The sequence below is a fragment of the Pituophis catenifer genome, unplaced genomic scaffold (assembly GCF_029215685.1).
Source record: "Pituophis catenifer annectens isolate HBS135680 unplaced genomic scaffold, rPitCat1.0.hap2 SCAF_6, whole genome shotgun sequence".
In the NCBI taxonomy this organism is placed as follows: Eukaryota; Metazoa; Chordata; class Lepidosauria; order Squamata; family Colubridae; genus Pituophis; species Pituophis catenifer.
The window spans coordinates 50679418-50704060 of NW_027256886.1; the positions used below are offsets into that span (position 1 = coordinate 50679418).

The 24643-nt window shown below is 33.8% G+C and overlaps 1 protein-coding gene across 1 annotated transcript; it reads left to right on the plus strand.

Moving 5' to 3' along the window:
* The first annotated feature begins 1298 nt into the window (after positions 1–1298).
* On the plus strand, positions 1299–22018 carry PLEKHS1 (pleckstrin homology domain containing S1). The gene is made up of 14 exons (XM_070946012.1): positions 1299–1345; positions 3730–3803; positions 3907–4013; positions 4778–4912; positions 6787–6841; positions 8600–8704; positions 9732–9842; positions 10498–10584; positions 11522–11622; positions 13789–13980; positions 14921–15022; positions 18591–18726; positions 19660–19745; positions 21832–22018. Exons 1-13 carry the CDS (start codon positions 1318–1320, stop codon positions 19726–19728), a joined length of 1302 nt encoding a protein of 433 aa, XP_070802113.1. The 5' UTR covers positions 1299–1317; the 3' UTR covers positions 19729–19745; positions 21832–22018.
* The last annotated feature ends 2625 nt before the right edge of the window (positions 22019–24643 follow it).

The window sequence follows — 24643 nt, forward strand, 5'->3', positions numbered from 1 at the left end:
ATAAAATAGGGTTTTTAAAAAAAACTCTGCAATTTTCTTTAGTTAATTCCTTGTAGAAATGGAACTTTTAGTGAACAGTTGCTGTTCTGAATTTTTTTCTAGAGAAAAACAAGACAAAGTTTACTCCACTGTAACAACTGTATGTATCCACAAAATTCTCAATTCTAATAAGAAGGAAATTCTTCTTGTCCTGAAACATAACTGGTGTACAGATCACATCTGCCTGGTACTCTTCAGTAAAAGCACTGTGTTTTCTAAATACTTAGAAATGAGAGAAAAAATTGCACATGAGTTAGCTTCCAATGATTATGGACTATATTTCAAATTTAATACATTGTCCTATTTTTTTTCCTTTTATCTTGGCACTAGTATTCAAAAGCCATGGTTCATTTCTTCAGACAAATCTAATTTATTTGTAAAATATGATGAATTCTGTTCAGCATAGAAGTTAGAATCGGTTTTGAAAATCTTCATTTTGACTGTAATCCTGCTAGCAAAGTAGCATTTATTAGCAGACCTACTATATTTTTTCTCCCCTTTGCATCTAAACAGGCTTTCCAAAATAGTTTAAGCAGATTAAAGGGTCTTTCAGGCAAAAGACAAAAAGGAAAAAAGGGAAGTCCTATTAATAAATAAATCTGTTTGCATAATACTAATGTCCTTTGAATTGTTCATTTTGTTAATATTAATGTTTTTATCTGATGAAAGAAAAGTAGGAATTTCATATATTGCTAAACAGTATTATATATCAGTTCCTAAATCTGTTTTCCTTCTTACAAATCTTGTATCAATGCAATTCTTACAGTTCTAATCTTAAGGGACTTTTTGTTGCATTTTATTATTCTGTTGAAGTTCCAGGATGGTAATTGAATCTCCCAGTATTTTTATTTATTTATTTATTTTTTTGCACAACATTCCAAATAGCAACTGTTCTTACTGGACAAGAAAATTAGAAATAAAATATTACATTCTTATTCTTGGCAAAGACCACATCCTTTGGGGAAAATTGACAACTATATGAGTTTTTTTGTTTGTGTTGGCATATGAAAGCATTTTATTTTATTGCAAGTATATGAGTAACTTACATTTAAATAAGATTGACAAACAATATTGGTTACCATCTGATAATATTTTGTATGGTTATAGTTTCTGTTTGTATTAAATAGATGAATAAGATTAGTGAATTAGTGAATCCTGAAAAGAAAAGGTCTGTCTTCTAGAAATTCTTTGATTATGACAGCCTTGAGAAACAGTGAAGTTCATCTTTAACATACATTCATTCTTTGTTTATTTTTCAGGTTGAACTAATAATCAAATATGGATTCCACAGGAAGAACTAGTTTTGGTACATAAATTCTAAACATGTTTTTGCCTGATTTTTCTTTTCACAGCATTTTTGATACTTGATATTTGTCAATATTTGCCTTGTTCAATGAATGCAGTCAGAACGTTATAAAGTTATAACAATTTGTTATAGCCACCATGTTATATTCCCACTCTTTTTTCAAGGTGACTTTAATCCACATTTCAAACCTAATCAAGAATTTGGCCATGGACATTCTTAAGCCACCTTAGAATCAGATTTTCATACCTAAAGTCTTGCTCCTTCCAATAAGCTGTTAGTCAATGAAGCAGAAAATGCCCTTGTCCGTGCTTTATATTTTACCCTTTATATTTATTACACACTTCAGAAATGTGGTCTGGTTGAGTTTGATTCACACTGAGTTGTGCTTATTCATCAAAAAGCAATACGCGTACATTTTTATTTTTACTTGACATTTTTCAAATACTGCTCTGAATTTTCTGTGAATACTAAGCACATTTCAACATGTTTAACCATTTTTATGAACCAAAAGGTCAATTTGCTAGAATTTTGTTAAGAACAAAGAGAAATTCTGCTTGTAACTGTAGTCTGCACTTTCATACAAATCCTTCAGGCTATCTTCTGATTTTCAAGAACTAACGGGCCAGTTCTGACCTTGTTCATGGGTCTTGATGATATGCAATAGTATCATAGTAATCAATAAAATGAATTGTGCAGAGGATGAAAGGAGTTTATACAAGAAATGCTTCCTCATTCTTTCATTTGTATCCGGCTTCAGATCATGGTATCTACAGCAGCATATATTTTTTTTAACCATTGTCATTGCTTAACTATATTACATTACTCATATTAGGATTAGGTAATACAGTGATGGCACACAATGGCAAAAAGGTAATTTGCCATTGTGTGCCAAAAGCGGGGGAAGTGCGGGGGGTACGTGCCTGTGCCCAAACCCATAATTATATGCACCTGCCCCCATGCATGCGCATGCAACCCCCCCGCACTCCCACCGCTTTTGGCATGCAATGGCCCGGTAGGCCCGGTAGCCCCGTTTTTTGCTCTCCCCAGGTTCCAGAGCCTCTTTACGAGCCTGAGGAGGGCGAAAACAGCCTTCCCCACCCCCTGGAGGCCCTCTGGAAGCCGGAAACAGCCCATTTGCTGACTTCCAGCCCCACCGGAAGTTGGCAAATGAACCATTTCTGGCCTCCAGAAGACCTCCGGGGGGGATGGGGAAGGCTGTTTTTGCACTCCCCACGTTCCTAGACAGGCTCTGGAGCCTGGGGAGAACAAAAAACGGGCCTTCCCCGGCCCTCCAGAGACAGGAAACAGCCTGTTTCCCTACTTCTGGTGGGCCCAGAAGGGCCAAAAATCAGCTGGCATGTGCACGCCAAAGCTGAGCTCACGTGCCCAGCAATATGGTTTCACGTGCCACAGGTGGCACGCATGCCATAGGTTTGCCATCACAGAGGTAATACATTATCCTTCCAAATATATATTTTTATAAAGTATTTTAATTTGGTTTACCACCGTATAAATTTAATGCTTTTTTTTGTTTGATATATATAAGCAATTGGAAATCATACAATAGGCAGTGCTGTGTTTGGAGTGTTCTCACAAACATATATAGACATCATATTATTTCTATTTTCAGAGTATGCAACATTTTGCAAATGCAAGTGTAAACAATAGTGCGGAACACAAATTAAAATGAGATAAAATAAAAGGAAACCTAATGAAGCTACTTTGCATAAACACCATCTTTTGTATTTTTCTGTATAGTTCTGTCCTGACAAACAAATTCTTATATGCACTTTGTCATTTCCCCATTTTTAGGAAATATTATACCAAGCTACACAAATTAATTAACTTATTCTAATCTTTTATGATTTATGTATCCTTCATTCTATTTTTCTTGACCCACATTTTGATCTGTACACTTTGGTCTGTAGAAAATTCTGGTTGTGGGAATTTTGGAATTTGAAGTTCACACATTTTAAAGATGCTGAGGTTAGAACCTTCTTTTTAATTTTCTCCAAAATTGCTCTTAATTTTCTGTGTCTCTTGTTATATTCTTTGTTTCTTTGTTCCAATATACACTTTGCTTATCGCCCATCTTCTAGGAAGTATTTGCAATGTAGTGACATATTCAGGATCTTTTGTAGCTGTTAGTTTTTTTAAAAAATACTATTATTTTTTAGTATAAGGAATACTGCTATTCCTTATTTATTGCACTTACTATTTTGTTTCATATATGTTTAAAACAGGTGGAGAGTAAGTGAGAAAAAGAGAGATGGCTTGATGATACTTCAGGGCCAAAATTTGGCTGCCCAGCATTTAGCATGAGTATTTGTGTAGGAATGGCAATCTCTTTTTATAAAACATAAGCTTTTGTTTTTCTTTCTTAGGAAATTGTGACTGCAGTGTCTACAAGCATGGTTTCTTCATAAAATCACCACCACCTCACCTTTTTAATAATCAGGTACAGTTAGGAAAATGATAGCTTTATCATCATCATCAAAATACATTCCTAATGTGTTGATTTTCTACTATATGTATGAACTTGATTTTTCCCCTTTCTGTAGGTTTCCTGGAAAAAGAGATATTTTATTCTTTCTCATTCTGCCCAGAATGGTTACATCTTGACCTATCATAAAGGCCAGCAAATAAAGGGCCACATTGAAATCAATGAGTAAGTATTTGAACAAGTGTGCCACAGGTTATTTTAACTGAATTATTAGTGAAATACAACACTTCTGATGCTTAAATAATAAATGTTGCTGCAATTTTCCCTGGTCTACATTATATGATATGTGGATGCACCTTCCCTGTGTCACAGTTCCCTGACCCCCAATTCTTTATGGTCCTAACCCTGTTCCACAAATATTTAAAAATCTAGTTCTTCCATAACCGCCAGCACAAGATGAAACAGTCCCTGATACTGAATCTCTGTTTAATAAGCTTGGCTAGGTTTTGTTTTATTCTGTAGGATCATTATCATCATTTTTATTCCTAACATCTAAGTTACTTTTATTTGTTGTTTAATTGAGGCAGCATATAATAACTAAGTAAATATTAGAGATGAAATTGGAAGGGAAAAGCCAAATAACACTTTTCATGATTAAAATAAATGGGTGTTATAGAGTTGCTATGAGTTTAGTCGCTTACTGACTGTGTGTATTTGTCAAAAGAGATTATATATGATTATGCATAAAGGGCTCCTTTTTGTGAAGGCACAATCCTGATTCTATAATCACTGTATCTGACCACAAGCAAAGAGTGACGAACTATTTAATGTTTGCCTGGGTTTTGTAGCCTGGGTATGATAGCTCTACTGATTGCTTAGGAACTTCTTGGGGCAGGAATTTTCTATACCAGATATAAGTTACAGACTTTCTTCTCATATCTAAGAAGAATTTATAATACTTGTTTACCTATTTTATAATTATTTGACAGGGCTTCAAAAATAGAAATTGGCATAGGTGACTTTGAGAAAATGTCTGTTGTGAAAAAGATGTTCAAGTGCCAGTCCACTGAAGTGATGAGTATCAGTACAGAGAATAGAATATTTTACCTTATCGGAAGAGATAGGTAAGTTCATAATTCTTTTATGGGCCATGGTCTTAATTTGTTATAATGTTGGAAAACAAGAACACCCAAACTTTAAAAATGGATTCTCAGACTAAAACATTTTTGGGGTATGACTTTGTGTTTAAACACATCCAATGAAGGAGGTATTTTACAAACTTGATACCTGCATGTATTATGAAATTGCTCTTATTGATGTATTTTCTAGCATTCAAATGTAATCTGCCCCCCTATAATTTCAGACCATTATTCTGAATTCTGCAGTTTGCATAGAAGAGAGATATTAACTGCGGTGGGCATAGTTCAATAATGTTTATGACAAAGTTAGATTTTCCAGATTTGTAGCTAGAGCTGTAAAAGAGAAGAGCAAACTATGGAGAACACTCACTCACAGTTATGGGAAGCGCGAGGGAGGGAGGGAGGGGAGGGGACGGAAGGGAAGGGAAGGGAAGAAAAAAAAAAAGAAAGAAAGAAAGAAAGAAAGAAAGAAAGAAAGAAAGAAAGAAAGAAAGAAAGAAAGAAAGAAAGAAAGAAAGAAAGAAAGAAAGATCTTTTTCATAATTAGGGATTATTCTAAGAGGAAATAGAGGAAATTCTATGATGAGAAGAGAAACATGAGCTAATTCTTAAATGAAATCAATTCTAGTGAAATATTTTGCATGGCTCCTTTGAAAACTATCAAAGTTCGGACTTGCACTGCTTTTTCGCTATGGGAGAAAAAAAAGTTATACTTTTAAAAAAATGCAACCGTATTATGTTTAATTTCCAGAAAAAATGCCCATTTAGAAGAATAGGTTTGCCCTTATGACTGCAGCATTTACTTAACAACCATGGATTTGTTTCATTACTGTGGTGATTCACTTAACAGAATTAATAAAATTGGTCATAAAATTGGTTGTTTTACAATTTTGACTTACGATTCTGGCTGTAAATTGTAAATTGTAAATTAACATGCATAGGAGTCATTTGAAAAGCATAACTTATTTTGCCATTGTTAGTCTGATATCAATTTTTATTAACAGAAACTGTCTGAGGTTAACATACAGCCCACCGTCAAAATATCATCTTTCCTCTCTATCATTCTACATAAAAAACACCACTGGAATCATTGAGCAAATAGAGGAAGGCTAAAAACTGAGCTCAACCTATGCTCAAAATATTTTATGCATAAAATAATGGAACCACACAATAAGTTTCTTATCTGAAAGCACCTTGAGCCCTGTTAGGCTACTCAGTTCATATTTGAAAAATCCTTGGGGTTGTCTCCAAATATCTGTTGCCTTATAGATGCTGAAAGCAATGATTTATTCCTACAAAAATGAAAAGATAATGCAGATACTTACATAAATGACTACACTTTACTTATTACCTAATTTACATAGCTGCCAATCTCACAAACAAGTGACGTACAACAAAATAGGTCCTCACCTTCTTCTTCTTCTTTTTTTTCTTTTTAAGAGGAGAGATTTAAAATCTCTTAAATCAACCCTGATTCTCCATAGAAAGGCTGAGTTTTACTGGACAACAATATGGAAGTGGTTTTCCTGTGTCTTTCGGGATTTTTTCCCCCCCAATTTCTTATTCCAGCCTACAAATCAAGCATCCAAATCCAAGGGAATTCCACTCTTCCAAGCCATTGTGCTTAATTCCCAAGCCCAGATAGGTGCTGCAGCTTGCTGCATGTTTCTTGATTAATTCTGCAATTCATAGGCAAGGGCAAAGAATAACAGAAGTCATCATCTGGGAGAATTGCTAAAGGTTATGAACATCATCTGGACTTAATTTTTAACTTCTGTTATTCACCTGTCAACACACTTTGATTTCTCACTCATGTGTCTATTTCTCTTTTGTCTATTTTAAAACATTTAAAACGCTAGCAAGGAAGTTGAGGAATGGGCTACCTTCCTGTTTACATTGTGCTCAGAAAAACAGGTAAATTAATATTGTATTTTGCCATTTTGAGTTACACCAAAAGTATATGTTATTAAAATACCATATCTAATGTTTCTGGAGAGGCAAAAAAAGCTGAAGTGTTAATTTTCATTTGCCTTCATCCTTTTTCAACCATATTCTAGTTCACAAGGAAATGTGGCATGCACAGCAAATGGGATTTTTATTAGCAAATGTTGCCAAAAGCTTTAATAAGGCAATCAGATTACCAAAGCAGGTTTCAAATTATTAGCTCAAGAAATGTCACTTTTACAAGCAACATTGTCAACTTTTGAGGTTGATAATGATGAGCTCATTCTTTTTTATTTGCCTTCATTAAAGACAAGTTTACTTAATGTTCTTCCTCCTTAATTAAGAATGTGAATCAATTTTCCTCCACCCTATTTACATTTTGCTCTTGCTGTGTAAAATTTTCTGTGAGAAAAGTGGGCTTCTTAATCTCCTGAATGTTGACAAGATAATATCTACATAATTCTTGATTTTTACTTGGGATCCAAGTCCAATTTTAAAAAACAGGATTACAACCCATCAAATATAAAACAGTCTTGTACTGTATTTATTTAAAAGATTTATATGGACATCCATCTTTGCTATTAGAGAAAAAAATAATTACGGTATATCTTAAGCAACTCTGGGTAGCTCACAACAATGAAAGCAATAATTATAAAACAATCAAAGGTAACAACTATGAAACAATCATAATCAATCATAAAAACAATAACACAATAAATTTGTGTTATACAGAACAATAAATTGTGTTATACATAAAAGCATGAACTAAATAATATAAGAAGAATATATAGGTGGCTATTGTTTAAATTTCGCAACCTTCTTAAGTGCTAGATAAAGTTTTGATTTGCCTAAACCTAATCATCAATCTTACATGTTATGAACAATCATAAAACTGATTACTAGTGAGTCTTTGCTAGTAAGGGAAAATTTTTGTTTCTTTTATGTTTACTTATAAACCACATTTGCACAAGTGCTCTGGGTGGCATACAATTTAAAATAACATACAATGTGGCCAAAAAAAAAAAAAAAGGTGAAAACCCAAGAACTAACATGTTAAAGTGTTAATCAATTTCCCTGGGAAAGAGCTGAATCTTCAATGAAAAGGCAGAACACCTGGGACTATTGTAGCCTTGCAACACAATCCTTGCATTGTTTCCAGAAAAGCACCAAGGCAGAAAAAGGCTTATCTGATCAGCCACAATGACCCCTGTCACAAAATGTTTAATAGCAAGAGCTCATAGATAAATAATGCAATTTTATATCCCAAAGTAATGCCTCTTCACCTAGAAAAGACAATTTGGACATTTTCAACACAGCAAAACATTTGAGGATTAAATGACAATGAATACAATAAAACAAGCAAGTAGTACTTTGCTAACTTTTGCATAACTTTCTGAAGATACTTGCCACCCTAGATGGATGTAATGTAATGTGGATTCTAATTATGGGCATCTGCAGTTTCAAAGAAAGAATATAGCAATGTATTTATAACACAGGTTATACACTGCTCATTTTTGTGGGTCTCAAGTAATTTGTAAATTGGTTAAAAAAATAAGGAAACGTATAAAATAAACAGGAACAAGTAACAATGAATAATCTGCCTAAAAGATATCCTGCACACCACTTGTCCTCAAATGCTTGCAGAAACATGTCTTCAGCTGTTATGATAAACAATTGTTATGATTTATGTAAAAGTATATAAAGTTTGTTGCTTAAATTTTGAATCAGAAACTGACAGTCAGAAGTAGGTCCAAATCTGTCCCAGCCTCTCTTGATGACTTGGATACTACCTCTATCACCAAAAAGGATCAGTGTCTTGGCACTAAATATGAAGTAAGTGTTTAATTTTATAGACCTTTATAAGCATATCCACTTTAATTGCTAGCCCAGTTATTTAATATAAAGGGACAAGATATTAAAAGGTCCAGAAATACTGTCTCCTAAGAAATTTGATTTCATTCTTCATTCTTTCTTCCTATAGTTACTCTTATATTCCCACTAAGCACAATTAGTCATTATTAGCTTGTTTTAGGAGTTTTGGGAGTGATTTACTCGATCAGACTTTCTTCCATTCTTATGATAACTCTAGATATTTATGATTTTTTTAATTCAATACTTGAGGTGGCATGAAAATAAAGCAAGGACTGCATATCTGTTCCAGAGGTGGTATTCAGCAGGTTCTGACCAGTTCTGGAGAACCGGTAGCGTAAATTTCGAGTAGTTCGGAGAACCGGTAAATACCACCTCTGACTGTCCCCGCCCCCATCTATTCTCTGCCTCCCGAGTCCCAGTTGATCGTGAGGAAATGGGGATTTTGCAGTAACCTTCCCCTGGTATGGAGTGGGAATGGAGATTTTACAGTATCCTTCCCCTGTCACACCCACCATGCCACGTCCACCAAGCCACACCACAGAACCGGCAGTAAAAAAATTTGAATCCCATCACTGATCTGTTCTCTTTTCTTTCAACATTTTTTTTTTTCTTATCTGAGACCAGCCAAAATCATCAACTGGGTAGCATCCCAAGCATGCTGGTTGGAAAATCCTGGAAGTTCAAAGTACGCAATTCTTAAGGTCCCCAAGATTGAGAAACATTACTTTCAGAAAAATTCCCATCTCTTCTTCCACATTATGCTCAATATTAACAGAATGTCTTGGCTATGCCATTGACAAATATTTCCTTAGTGATAAAGCATAGGGTTTTTTTTTTAATTTATCCTTTTCTTCTTCAACAATTGTAACATATTAAAAGGAAATTAAAGCAAAAGTGTCTGTTTATATTAAGATTTTCAGCTATCACTGTTAATTAAGCACTTTGAAATAAAGCCATTTAGTGATTAATTATTTTCTTTGGGACATAGGACATAGCAGCATCAGCTTATAAAAAAAGGCCTAACTCAGACCCTAGTTGTCAAGAAATCCAGAAAGAATTACATATTTATGAGTCACCAAGAAAACTCCTACAACGCCTGGTGAGTTCAGAAACTGATACTGGATATGTTGTCCATCAGGATTATCTGAAATATTTGTTAATAATATTTCATTATTTGCAATAAGGGGAATAATTTCACAAGCTATCTTCCTTCCTTCCTTCCATCCTTCCTTCCTATCTACCTAGCTACCTACCAACCAACCAATTGTTACTCTATTTCTGATTCTTTTTACTCTTGTGAAGCTCCAAATATGGTGATGTTTGACAGTTAGTATTGATGAATGAATGATTAGTAAAATAATGCAGTATGCAGCTGTTTTACCTTTTGGTCAGACTATCTATACAAAATAAATGTGTATGGGATCTATGCATTAGCTTGATAATGTTCAGTAGGTATCTGAGCATTTTACATGTACTGTCTTTTAAAATTATATCAACAGCTCTTATTACTGTACTTAATAGACAAATATATACCAAAAGCAGAGAGGGGTTTTAATTTAGCTTTGTTTTCCCACCATTTAATATATAAATATATTTTAATCAGTGACCTCATTTTCTGAACTTCATTTCTGATTTTCTAATAAGAAAGCTCACTGTTTTGTGCTGGGGGGTTTTCTTTTTTTTTTTTGTAGCTAACATTTATTTTTAGCTTCTCAAATGTTATTGAATAAAGAATAATTAAATTATTGTTTTAGAGGGAACTGACAAATATTCCTTTTGAAGAACAGGAAGAAAAAGACAAAGAAGAATATTATGCTTCTCCAACAAGTCTTTTAGCTCAGGTAAGCAGAATGGCATGCTCTCCCGTGTTATTGATTAGGCTAGCCATGGAATATGCACAATAGAGATGTTTGCATAAATAAATACAACATTTAATATTTATCTACACATTCATTATTTATATAATTATTTGTATGCTGCTTAACCAATTTAGGAGGGTTATAATCATAAGTGATAAATATCTGAAGAGAGGCTAAGGCCTTCATCCTATTTTATAATGCCCAAATCCCCCAATTTGTCTTCTCCTGTTGTCACCAATTGGAATAATCAACTCAAGAAGATTTTGAACCATTATAACACAATGCTCCATATCACTAACTCTTATGGGTAGTCCAAAATAATGTTTTGATTAATTTTGCTGAATGCAGCTAAGATCTAAGAGAACAAAACAGTCTCTCTCTCTCTCTCTCTCTCCTTCCCTTTCTCCTGCTTCTCCCCCTCTCTCACACACACGTATGTTGAACATGATCCCAGATAATTTATTAAATTTAAGCATTACCTGCACCACACCAGGAAAAAAGCCATAAATGAGAAAAAAAATAGGACTGTTTTTCTTTGTCACTCATTTGTCATCTGAAGGGCAATTCCATAGAGAGCAACTGTGATATACAGTATATATAATGCTGATTCATTAGGGACCACTTTGAGAAAAAAGTTTGATTTTTGCCATCTTTTTTGTCTAAATTAATTTGAACCCTATTCTAAGATTTTCAGCAGTCCCTGATATTTTTTTAGAAACTAAATTGATTACTATTCAATTACTATTTTATTTTGCTTCACTACTAAGAAACAGTTTTAGCTTTAGCCAGATAGAGTGTATCAATATTCCCACAACAGCAGAATCCAAATCTAGAAACTGTTAAGTTTAGTTGATGACACTTGTATATAAACAGTGTATAAGACATGCATTTATTAATTTTACATCATTTATTTTCAAAGTTGGATGAGGTGATTGATGGATTTAATACTCTGGGAGAATCTTGCATCCCAGACAATGAAAAGCTCAGTAGCACTAAAGAATACATGTCCATGAAAGATTTGTAAGTATACTAGCAATAAGATGTTTCTCTCCTGAAACAAATATTACACATTTCTTTTACAACTTTCTTCCCATGTGAGTAGCAAAGTCAACAATAAGTGCAATACTTTAAAAGTTCTCCTGATTATGCATGTTGCAGGTAAGGACACCAGAGTTGGCTTCAAAACCAGAATGGCAATCGATGACAGAAAATCAAATCCTTTTTTTTGCAGCCTCTATATAGTAGTTCTACTTGAAGTGCTTGGTTCCTGTTGTTCCCTATATGGACAATACAGTTGTTTCAGATTTAGCCAGCTGTGGATGGCCAGCTAGGTGCAGCTACCTTGCCAATACCAAGTTGCCTCTGCCAACTCACTGTCACCAGGTTGTTGCAGGCCAACAACATGGGCCTTTCACTGTGGAGGAAACTCGTTGCTGGTGCCGGGCAGATGGAGAGCTGGGCAGGCAGGCAAGCAAGTGAATGAGCAGATGGTCAGAGTGCAAAGTGCACAGTGGCAGCAGCAGTGGTGAAGGATGTGAAAATGGGAAGCCCCCATAATGTGCTCTGTACACCTACTCATCTGCCCAGCCACCTGGCTCTCCTCACTGACTCGCCTGCCCACTCACCCGGTTCCATCCAGACACTCACAGCAAGTTGTCCCAGGTGCCCACAGTAAATTACCTGCAGTAAATTACCCATATTGAGTTGTCCTGTAACGATTTGGCAGCAGTGAGTTGGCAGAAGCTACTTGGTGGTGGTAAGGGAGTTGCCGGGAGCTGGCTGCCCTCAGTTATTCATTCTGAGATGTCCCATTCTGGTCTTTTCTCCCTATAAAAAATGGCACAAAGCACTTCCTTCTGGGTTCTCTTCTTGTGCTGAAATAAATCCCCCACCGTGCTCAGAAATATTGTGAATGATTTGCTCTCTATTGCTTAATTGCTCGTTGCAAATAATCAGGAGAGGGGAGAGAATGAGTTCTGAAAGTATGACGGCTGGGGAGATAGGTCAAAGATTTGGACGAGGAAGAAGGAGATTAGGACTGTAGGGGGAAATTCCACGGTTCATTTTAGGCTCCTGTGTTCCTCTTGCACATTCTTTCTATTTTAAATTAATTTTTACTACATCAGAAAATGTACAATCAGTCTTGCTGATATTACAATTCTATTTCAAAAGGACTATCTGCATGTAAACATTTGATTAACTGTATCTCCTGAATTCAAAGTGACATAAGATTGGAGATCAGTACCAAAAGTAAAATCTAACTTTTGATATTAATACTAGCACAGTCAGAATGATGCTAATTATTACTAATAATTCTAATTGCATATTGATCACATATTTAACTCATAATCAATAAGTTTCTAAAGAAGTATACTGCTATTCTGTTTCTGCACTAGTTACACACTTTGTTTCCTTTTGCTATGCCTGTATATGAGACAATTGTAAATAACACAGTGGCCAAATTCAAACGTCACATCAAATCAGAGTTAAATCCAACCAATGGATTTCAGGCAGGCTTGTTTTAAACAATCTGTATTTAATGCTGACTACATATTGTTGATGAGAATGACATAACAAGTTGTGCTTAAGCAAAGCCTGCTAATAAAATAGTCTAAGTTTTTCCTTATGGCCAAACAAGAAGAGAAGTATGTGACCTTGAGGTTTGCTGTATGGTGTAACATAGTATTTAAAGTTTATTAATAACAATATTTGAAGTAAGTAATGGAAGTTACCAGGAGTCAACATTGACTTAAAGGCTGTCCAAATATGGAATCATCCATAATTATTTGAGCTAGAACAAGAAGCAAATAAAATTCTGGACCCTAAATATGTGAAGGCCCAGAAAAAGAAACATTCATTAAGACTTTTCAAATTTGGGAAAAAAAAAATTCAGAAAGCAGAACAATGCAATATAAGTAAGTTTATTTCCAAACACTTCAGTGTACTCCTTTAATGTAGTTTCAATATATGTCAAAAGTCTGACTTTACAAATTCATTACTTATGGCCATGAGGTCAATGAGCAAACTATCACATTTTTAAGCTAAACTTTACCCAAATTATCCTAAATTTATTCTTAATTTTACATGATCTGCTTTCATTCAAGTGTTGCTCTTCAGTTGATTGTCCAGAGGTTAAGAGTTTTGAGGCCTGAATGTCTTTTAAGGTTAATATAATCTGTCCCTCAGGATTCCAGAAATGGTGAAAAATAAAATAAAGCCAAAAGATGTCAATAATGAATTAGTGATCCTTCCCCAAAATCAGATGGATATACAAGTGGCAGAAAATAGTGAACACAAACCAAAGCTGTTACCAAGAATATTGGAGAAAACACCCAAACTCTTCTTTTTATCAGTGGTTCAATTGTCCATTATTCTCAGGTAAGAATTTCTTCTGAATACATCCATTTCCTTCATGATTGTAAAATGTTGAGATCTAAAAGGAAACCTTTTTTTTTATTATTTGATTTATATGCCGCCCTTCTCCGGAGACTCAGGGCGGCTTACAATGCGCTAAGCAATAGTCTTCATCCTTTTGTATATTTATACAAAGTCAGCTTATTGCCCCTACAACTGGGTCCTCAATTTACCTACCTTAGAAAGAATGAAAGGCTGAGTCAATCTTGAGCCTGGCAAGATTCAAACCTGCAGTAATTGCAGGCAGCTGGTCTTAATAACAGGGTGCTTTAGACCACTGTACTACCAAGGCTCTTGTCAAATTGTTCCAATTCTAAATGGATAAACATCACATTGGTAGCTAATAAACAAAATTTTTAAGTTAGCATGTTGTTCCATTATGTGAATCAGGAAGTAATGTTTAACTTTATCTCTCCATCATCTTATTCAATGAATTCACCAAAGCATAAATTTGCTCCTTTATTTACCTATTAAGAGAAATAGAGAAGAAATAAAATGGGCCAATTTTTCCTTCTTACTGAATGCCTTTTCTTTGGTTGTGACATGTAATTGTATATCTGTATTTGGTTTGACACTGTCAAATTGACAGCATCCTGTACTCCTGCCATAGCCAAGAGGAGAAAGAGATATTAACGCTGTTTGGAATTTGGAAAGATAGGATTTTAAATAAAAATATGGGAGGGGGTGGAAATCCAACTATATGCAAAATTAAAGGACTATTGAAATCTGTTTGCTGCAGATTGAACCATATCTGGCTGGATGTTTCCCAGTCCAATCTAGTCTCTTACTATTGCTTACAGTATATGTTTCTCTATCTTAAGAATGAGCATGAATAGCAATAGCTTGAAATGGTATATGTTGTGATCAGACAGCTCTAAATATTATATTTCATCCTCTCTTTCAGTAAAATCACAGATGATAACCAGTTGGAGCAGGTGGATATTCTCCTTCCCCAGAATAATCTTATTTCCTACTTAACACTTGTAAAAGCTTCTGGATGCATATGGTAAAGTCTTTTATTTATATTTTATAAATTATTTATTGCATTTGTTATTTAAACTTCTAAAAAACAATCAGCTGAATTGTTTTGGGAGACGGGAATGTGTTAACTACTTGCCTTCTTAAAATGAATCAGCCAACTAAATGATCAAATTCAAATTAGTTTTTCAACAAATATTACATTGAGGGGACTTTGATAAGACTCCTGCTGCCTTAACTAAATATGTTGCTTTATCATAATTAATATGCTGTCAAGCCAAAATAAATGCATGGGTTATTTTTAGTAATGCCATCTTCTCATCACCAAATATACTTTCACAAGAGACAGCTCCAACTAATTAATGTGCAGTTGGTTAACTATTAAAAATAGCAAAGTCACTTTCAAAGTGAGTCCACCTTTTGGTGAATTCATGGACAAATCCACACTGCTGCTTTTTAGCAGTATTGTGGAAACTGTTTATGACTGCCATTTTTCAAGGTATTTTTCCCTCAACTTCTCAGTCATACAGGATTGGTATTCCTTTGAGATCTCTTTTCCACAATCCAGCCTAATTTAATTTGCAAGTCCAGAAAAGGCCAGTCAGGTACTCATCGTCTGTTGAGATTTTAACTTCATTAACTAAAGTCAATTAATTTGATTAGATAGTTCCAACATTACAAAAAATCTTTCAGGTCTTTCTGTAGAGTTTTGCCAAAGAACCTTATAAAAATTCTTTTTAAAGTTATAAAGTAGCTCTTTTCATTTTAATTATTTAATTAGTTCTTAATTCTTTTAATTTGAACAGCTGTTTATAAGTTAATTTTATGGCCTTTATTTTTTTAAAATGTTAAGATTTCATGCTTTTTAACATTGTTATTTATTACACTTATCGTACACTAGTCTAGCCATAGATTCTAAGTCTCTCAAAGGGGGAAAATAGACAAATTTTATAAGAAGCAAAGGAATACAGCTTGAAATGAAAAGGATTTGTAGATATGATCTCAGACTGATTATATACCTGCAGCAAATTATGGCAAGATGTATTTAATTAATCAACAGGGCATCATTATTCCTTTAAGAAGAATTGAAACAAAGTGAAATAGATTCATAGAAAGAGCTCCCTCTTTCCTGAAAACAAAGATAAACACTGTCTGGAAACTAAATCCTGCCAAAAGACATTGGAATACTGGAATGTTTATCTTTGGAAAATGAAGACTTTTTCATGGAGCTGTTATGTAGATAATTAAGACATGGAAATTAAAATGTATAACTTTAAGCATCAAGACTATGCACTCAATTCTTGTGCTGAAAAGAAATTGCAGGATTAAAGATGTATGCAAGTGCATTCTCTTTCATAGTTATCATAATGTTTCCAGCTACCATTTGGTGGATCTTAGAAATCTATAATAGATTTCACAGATCTTTCTAACAATCAAAAAGTAACTTGGAAAACATGTGAAAACAGTTGTTCAAATGCAAAAACATTTCCCTTTAAATTTTGAAGACAATGCATAGTAAATAGTTTTTGTATTTATATCTCATGGTGTCAGAATTGATACTAGTAAAAGGAAATTGAGGAGTTTGCCTCAGGGAGAACATACATATGAAGAGACCAAATTGGTGGACCAAAGAGCTGTACAATCCAGGCTGCCTGAACTGCATTGTTGCTCTTGAGTATTTTATGATCAGTATTAAAGTAAATTCAACTGGCAGAAAATAATGCCAGAGGCCTAATATGGGGTTGGTCATTATTCTCACAATAGACACCCAGGATAAAATTAAAAAAAAAAAAAAAACCTGGCAAGTTTTTAAAGTTCTATGCCTTGGTAAACCACAAGGTGTCACACTTTCTCTACCACAATCTTTCTCCAAATTATGAAGACATTAAGTAACAGGTTTTCTTCCTTGCATTGCTTGCTTAACTTCATCAAAAGTAGGAGGCTATGGGAAAAATGTATTAATAAAACTATCAAGATCCTACAACTTTAGATTCTAATCATTCGTAGCCTGCCATGCTGCACCTGATTAATAACTAATAATATATAGGTCATTCATTTATTTATTTTTTAAATTTATTTGCTGCCTATCTTGCCATAGGGATGCTCTAGACAGCTTACAATAATAAAAAGGAAGAAAATGAAAGGAGTGTAAACAGAACAGAAATAAAACAATAAAGAAATAAAATAAGCAATGGAAAAGCACACAAGAATGCATCAATATGATAACAAAAAAGATGGACGGATGGAGAGCAGAGCGGAGTGGTGGTGGTGGTGATGGAGTCTGCCATCAGTCTAGCAGCCACTTTCAGATATCAGTGAATAACAAAATGAATAGGAAATTTGATTAGCTACAAACAAAATGGCTAGCTTCTAGTATCACGTGTTTTATCTATTTTCTTTTCTTTTCAAACCAAATCGGAAATTGTATGTTTCGTATTGAAGGCTTGGACATTGAAGAATATCCCTTTTCTCACCCACTTTGTGGTGTTGACAGGCAAAGAGCCCTATCAGTATCAATCACTGGCCCATCATATCAGGGATTGGCAAAAGGAGGAAGGATCCAAAAAATAAAATGGAAAGGAGATTAATAATATCCAAAGCTCTCCATTAGGATTGTGGTAGAATAACATGTATTAAGAACAGAAAAAGGAAGTTGTTATAAAGAAATCGAAAGTGACCCTGCATTGACTTTCTTGGATATAAAAACTAGGAAAGGAAAAAAACTATTAGACCTTCAATCACTATTTCTCAGCCTCAGGAACTTTAAGATACAGTACATGGACTTCAATTCCCAGAATTCCCCCAGCCAGCATTTAACCTGGCCTCTATCAATATAGTAGAATTTAAGTATTTCTTGAGGAACATGTTTCATAACTTGGTCTATCTTATAGGGCTAATATGAGGTTTAATACCTGATACTCTTTATAGTAATTCAGAAAGGTATGTCTGATTTTTTAATTAATTAATTAATTGATATAAAATAGAAATCAACTTCTGGGTCCATAATCATTTTAAATCTTTGCATAACAGATCTTCTGTTTGTTCTTGGACTGACTTCTCTTAATAACACATACACACACACACACACCTGTGCACGCACATACATGCGCGCGCGTACACACACGCACAAAAGCAAATGCTGCTCCCAGTTCATTCATTGAGCATCAAGTTCTCTTTTCTGCTGCTAATTTTTGGAACCTATTGAAGTATAGTGTCCTGCAAGATATTAAGATCACAATAGGGTTGGTATATGACTGTATAATAGCTTGGTGTGGAATATTTTAATACAGTAATAGCCTTCCACTCCTCAGTTTCAGACAATTTTACTTTTAATTAATTGCTCTTCCTGGTCCTAATAAATAAACAGTTCTCAGAATCATTCAATTTTCTAATGTTTTTAATGCCAGCCTGACAGATGTGCTGGGCAATGAAAATTCAACATGATCAGATCCCACCAACTTCAGCAAAAATTGCCAACAGTAAAGGAATGCACCCTTAAAACTGTGGTCTAAGGTGATTTTCTCTGTTCATTTCCAGATCAGGTTAATAAGAAATCTAAAATGTCTGATGTTTGTCCCTTCTCTAATTTACTGCAGCATTTCTCAGTGGAAAGATCCATATCGTTTAGGATGCATATTTCATCAAGGAGATTATATAGTGGCTGTGAATGACTTGCAAATCAAAGATATGGATGAAATCTTTTGGTTCATAAGTAGATCCACAAGAAAGGAGGTAAGAAATAGCAATTGATGTAAAGCTTATCCCTAAGCAATAAAAAGATTTTTATGCAAAATTATCATTAGATATTTTGCCCAATCTATCCACTTATAAATTCCTAATCCACAATTAAAAATATCAAGCCAGATGGTAAATGATCAAGTATCACCCATCTCTCCCCATTCACCTCCCCAGCTTGGTTTCATTAGCCATAGGGTCCCTTTTAAATTTAAGCCTGATCTTAGAAATAAAGTGACAATGAACAAGCATAGTAAAAACTAAAAGGGTTTCTTTTTTGTCAAACAAGTTCCTTTCAATAACTTAAATCTTTTTAAATACCACCACTATTATCAGCAACAACACATAAACTGGTTATGTGAAATATCCAGAATATTTTAACTCCTGGTGAGGAGGATCAGCAAACTGAAATTTGTTGTTTTTTAAAACTAGAAATAAATCTCTAGATGCAGGGCTGGCCTACAATTTGTTTCTGTTTGTAGCAAGAAACAAGCTAACATTCCTTTCTATCTCCCGTCATCCCACAAGTTGTACGTTAAATTTATCACCGTTTTAAAATCACTCTGATAGAGAATTAAACCCATTGTTAGGGCAGTGGTAATTCCTGGCTTTTTCATCTACTTTTCTGTGTCTTAACATTGAAATACTTGCTGAAATTATTCATTTCAGGACTTTGTTGCCAATATATTTTTCATGGACTCCATCAAGATGCTAATGATACACAACTTCATAAAACTGTCTGGCAAGAAAATTCATTGCTGTTGCAGGCTTAAATCATCAGAATTGTATACATTTCTCATCTCCAGTGTTTATTATAGAAATGCATGCTGATTGGATCTGAAAAATTGTTTATTATCTTACCCCAAAAGTACAAGATAAACTGTATGATATAACACTATAATCACCATTCTTACTTTTTTCGCCCCCAAGGTAAAACTGACAATAAATCGAGTCCCAAATTCAGAGATTTTGCATGCTCCAGGATGCAAGTGTCCATAATGGCATGAAAGAACAGTGTAAGTATATCATAAGACTATATCTTTTTTATGTACTTAGCAATCAGCCAGGGCACAATCATATTTTCTTTGTTATGGTTTCACTGGCTTGTTATCCTATCTGCAGAAGGAAATCAATGAAAAGATGAGTTCAGTGACAATTGTTCAGTTCACCCATCTGCCAAGTCGATCTCTGCAAGTTCATTCTTCTTCTCAGATCATTGTTTTCGGTGACAATATTTTAAATGATTAAACAAATAATAGAGCCAGGTTAAATTATTACATAATTTTCCCAACTTAGCATAATAACAAGAAGTTAACTGTATGAAGATTTGCAGGGAACTGAAAAAATAAAAACAGAAACAAATTTGGGAAGATATGGTTTTGCTCTAATCTCATGGATGTAGCTTCCCAAACCACCATTATTTGATTATAAACATGTAGGAAGGATTCATCTTTTTTTACCTTTATTTCTTCTGATTATAGACACTAAAAGTTACAGGTGTCAAAACTGTTCAATCATTTCACTTTGTTATATAAAACTGGAACATAATGTTCTTAGATTCCTTTCTCATTTTTCTCTTACTGAGGTTCTTCCATCTTATTTCTGTTTGATAATTTAAAAAGAGACTTGCATATATACATATATATATATATATGTCTTTTTCTTTTTTGTAGGCTTTTATGTGCATATTCTTTCTAGAATATGCACATAAAAGCTAGAATTCTAGCTTTCTAGCTAGAATTCTAGCTTACGTAGGTAAAACCTGGCTAGAAAGAATATGCATATATATATCAGGTCTTTAGGTATCCTTGCTATCTTTGTGAATGAAATGATGATCCTGGTTATTACAAATCAATGAAATAAAATGAATGGAAAGTGAAAGAATTTGCAGCTGAACATTAGGGAAATCAGTATTTTATACATATAGTTATCATTTCTACTTATATTTTAATAATTAACTGAGTTGCTAATAACTAATAGCAGTCAAAATAGCATTGATGAACAATAGGATATCTTACCAAAGTTTAAATGAAGAACATACAGTAGCTGCTGAGACATTCAGCACAATCTATGATAGGGACTAAATATAATATAAACTATGGCAAATCTGATACCGTGTTTCCCCAAAAATAAAACCCTGTCTTATATTTTTTTTGAACCCTGAAATAAGTGCTTGGGCTTATTTTTGGGGAGGTCTTATTATTTTGGGGCGTGTGGAGCAAGATGGGGCTCCTCTTGCCGTCTTACCTGATTTCCAGCTCTGCATTTAAATATTTTCGGGGAGGGCTTATTTTTGGGGGGTGACTTATTTTGGCGCATACAATTAGGCTTATTATCAGGGGATGTCTTATTTTCAGGGAAACGGTACATATCAACATCCAGTTTAAAATAGAAAGTTGGTTCTCAATAATACTAGGCTGTGGTACTAAATTAAATTTACCTTTGATTGTGCCATTAAATTCAGTAGAGTTTAAAAACAATCAAGGATTAAAATGTTTTTTTGGTTTTTTTTTGCTAACATTTCCTATAACAAGAGTGATCCTACTTAACAAAGTGTTTCTTCTCCAAAATAAAATAATCACAGATTTTATTTAATTGTATTAAATTAGGTTCAAACAAAAATCAATTTCCGTCATTCAAGATAGTCAGATATATTTGGATTTTACTGGAAAAAACATTAAAATTCCATGTTGGTTCTGATAAGAAATTAATATAACAATACTTGTTTAAAAAATACAGGAAAAATATTTTGAAGAAAATAACTTTTAAACAGTTAAAAAACATTTGGGGATTTTTGAAAAATTATTAAAATAATACAATTAACTAGGTGGAATATGAACAGCTAACATATTTGTTATGTTCCTTGTTTGAACATGATACCTTAGCAGTGTCTGATATTAAGAATGAGTAAGTGTATTGAAGGTTTTATAAAAACAAAAACAATAATACAATACAAACTTTTAAAATATTAAAGACATAAATTTAGACAATATGCAAAAACATACTGAATAAGGAACTTGAATAGTCCATATTGCAAAATTGATGGTCTTGAATACTAAGAAATGTTAAGTGTGTCATTTAATTCACCTAATTCTTTTTCAGGTATATTGGATACTTCAACAGATCTTCAGAAAAGTTTACCTTTTTATGTTGCAGATAAAAACGTTCTTGTAAGAGGTTCTTGTAATAAAATTAAGGTTAAAAGATCTCCATGTATTATTAATTATATTCTAAAAATCTGGAATTATTTTAATTTATAATGATCTTTAGGTAAATTGTGCCTAAGACTGCTGCCCAAACGGTCATTATATACAGTATGTTATGTATCTCCAGTGTTGAAATGAAATATGATGGTTCTTGGCATTTGAATTGGTTTTGTGTTGATCAAAAGATAAGAATAAGATCAAGTATGCTTGATATGGTATAGGATTAATTCATGGTTTAAAAACTGAACTGTAACCATGTGTACAGATATAATATCAGTTTTATATCAGAGAAACATATGCAAGGTTAATTCTACAGTGTATGTTGTACAATGGCTTTCCCTTATTTTTACTGTTTACTTTCTTCTAGAATTAAAAGTTTTGTTCTCACATGTCATTATTTATACCGTTTATAAACACAATAAAATTTATTTTTAAAAAGAAATATAAATCCACAGATAATTTTGTCATTCTTCATGTTCCTTTTTACTGTTTTTCCCAAATTTGTAAGCTATGCTTTAGGATGAGCATTGCTTCATTATAGCCAGAGATGTTCAGGAGAAAATAACAGACAAATTGACACATGGCATTCCAAGTATTAATCTGACAAAATTTGGATTCTACAAAGCAGAAGACACTGCATTAACAATTCGGTCAAATTAGTATAGCAGAGCTCTATTAGTAATGCATATTTAGAACTATGAGATATAGCTAAATTCAATCATACACTGACTTTGTGGTCAGTGTGGATCCTGAAATAGGGACAGAAGTATCTGTGTCCACATGAACTGCATGTCCCAAGAACATCTGATGGCTTGCCAAGATTATGTCAAAGTACATTTTATTTTAAAATTGTGTGAGATTTCTGCTATGTTAACTTTGACATCAGCAGACTAAGGAGAAAGCAGTGTCAATAGCAATCACAGCACAGTCTACCACCAAAAGTATGAAAACTGACTTGGGAGTAGGAAATGGTTAAGAAGAGAAGCATGGATGTTAAAAACAACCATCAGTTTCAGTGATAAGTAGAAAAATATCACAGGTTTTGGATTATCTTTAACAATATAGGTGGCTATAATGAATGCCTTAGTTTTGGAAATTCACCAAGTGTGATCCTGAATGGGATTACCTCAGGGATTGCCACAAAGAAAATGGAGTTAAGCCACAAAGAAGGAGTCAAGCTATTCTCCAAAGCACCTAGGGCAGGACAAGAAGCAATGGATGGAAACAACCTACAACTAAGAAGAAATTTCCTGACGGTTAGAACAATTAATCAGTGGAACAACTTGCCTCCAGAAGTTGTGAATGCTCCAGTACTGGAAGTTTTTAAGAAGAGATTGAACAACCATTTGTCTGAAATGGTACAGGGTTTCCTGCTAAACAGGGGGTTGGACTTGAAGACCTCCAAGGTCCTTTCCATCTGTTATTCTATTCTATTCTATTCTATTCTATTCTATTCTATTCTATTCTATTCTATTCTATTCTATTCTATTCTATTCTATTCTATTCTATTCTATTCTATTCCCCCACAAAGAAGGGGTGATTATTGTCACCTCCAATTTGGACTGCTGCGATGCGGTCTATCTCACATGATGTTGGTTCAAAAGTCTGTTAATAACATCTAGGAGGACTGTATTTTAACACACATTTATAAAAATGCTGTTTTAAATCAGGTCAAAGATGAACCATCTTCACAGAGTGGTTACATTGACACCCTAGGAATAGGAGGGCAATAACTGTAATTTCATAGCAGCTAAACTTTAGTGACATGCTGTTTATGATGGTTGAAGTATATCGCTATCATTGTTTGAACCTATTCTTGGGGGGGGATGTGGCTTTCTCTGTGTGTGAATTTATATTCCTATACATGGGATTGTTTCAACTTTTTAGTTAAAAATTGTCTGAATTTGGATGCATCCTAAGTGAAATGCAGTTTAGTGGAAGATATTATTAACATCTGCTAATTAGGAATGTAAATGTCAGAAATTGTTTTGTTCTGTCGCTTGGCAAATGTTCCATCCTGACATCTTCCTAACTAATTAAGCCTCATTTTTATTTAACTGTTGCACCAGTCATCTTTTTTCAAATCCCTCCTGCTTAGAAATATGAGGAGTTGCAGATTTAATTATAAACACACATTAGATCATGACTTCCTTCTCCCCAAGTCGTCTTTCACCAGCTGCTTTTGTTCTCCTTCAAAATATCTTTTGTTATCTCTGCTTCATATCTTATACTCTACCAGTGTGATAATTGTTTCAATTGTTTCATTAATAACAGAATGAAAAATAGTTTTGTTTTGTCATTTCTATGAATGCATGGCTACCACAAACTATCCTCCAGAATTGCTCCTCTGAAACTGCTAATGCTCCCCCGCTTTAATATCAGTGTTATTAGGGGGTTAACTCAAGAAACCAACAATGGACTAGAAAGCAGCTGTGCTTCCTATATGTTTAGAATATAAATCAAGACACTATTCATTCCTCTTTTACAAGCAAGCAAGCAAAACATTCCATAATTATATCTAATACAAAAAAAACCCTCTCCTTATTCATCACTTCATTTTTTTAAAAAATCCAAGTTGTTCATCATGTCAAATGATTAAAATAAAATTAGAAAATAAAATTGATTTGACATCTAAATTAACTTTTAATATCATTTCTGGAAAGTGATCGTTCAAAATTCACTTTCTATGTTATCTTTGGGGAAGCCAA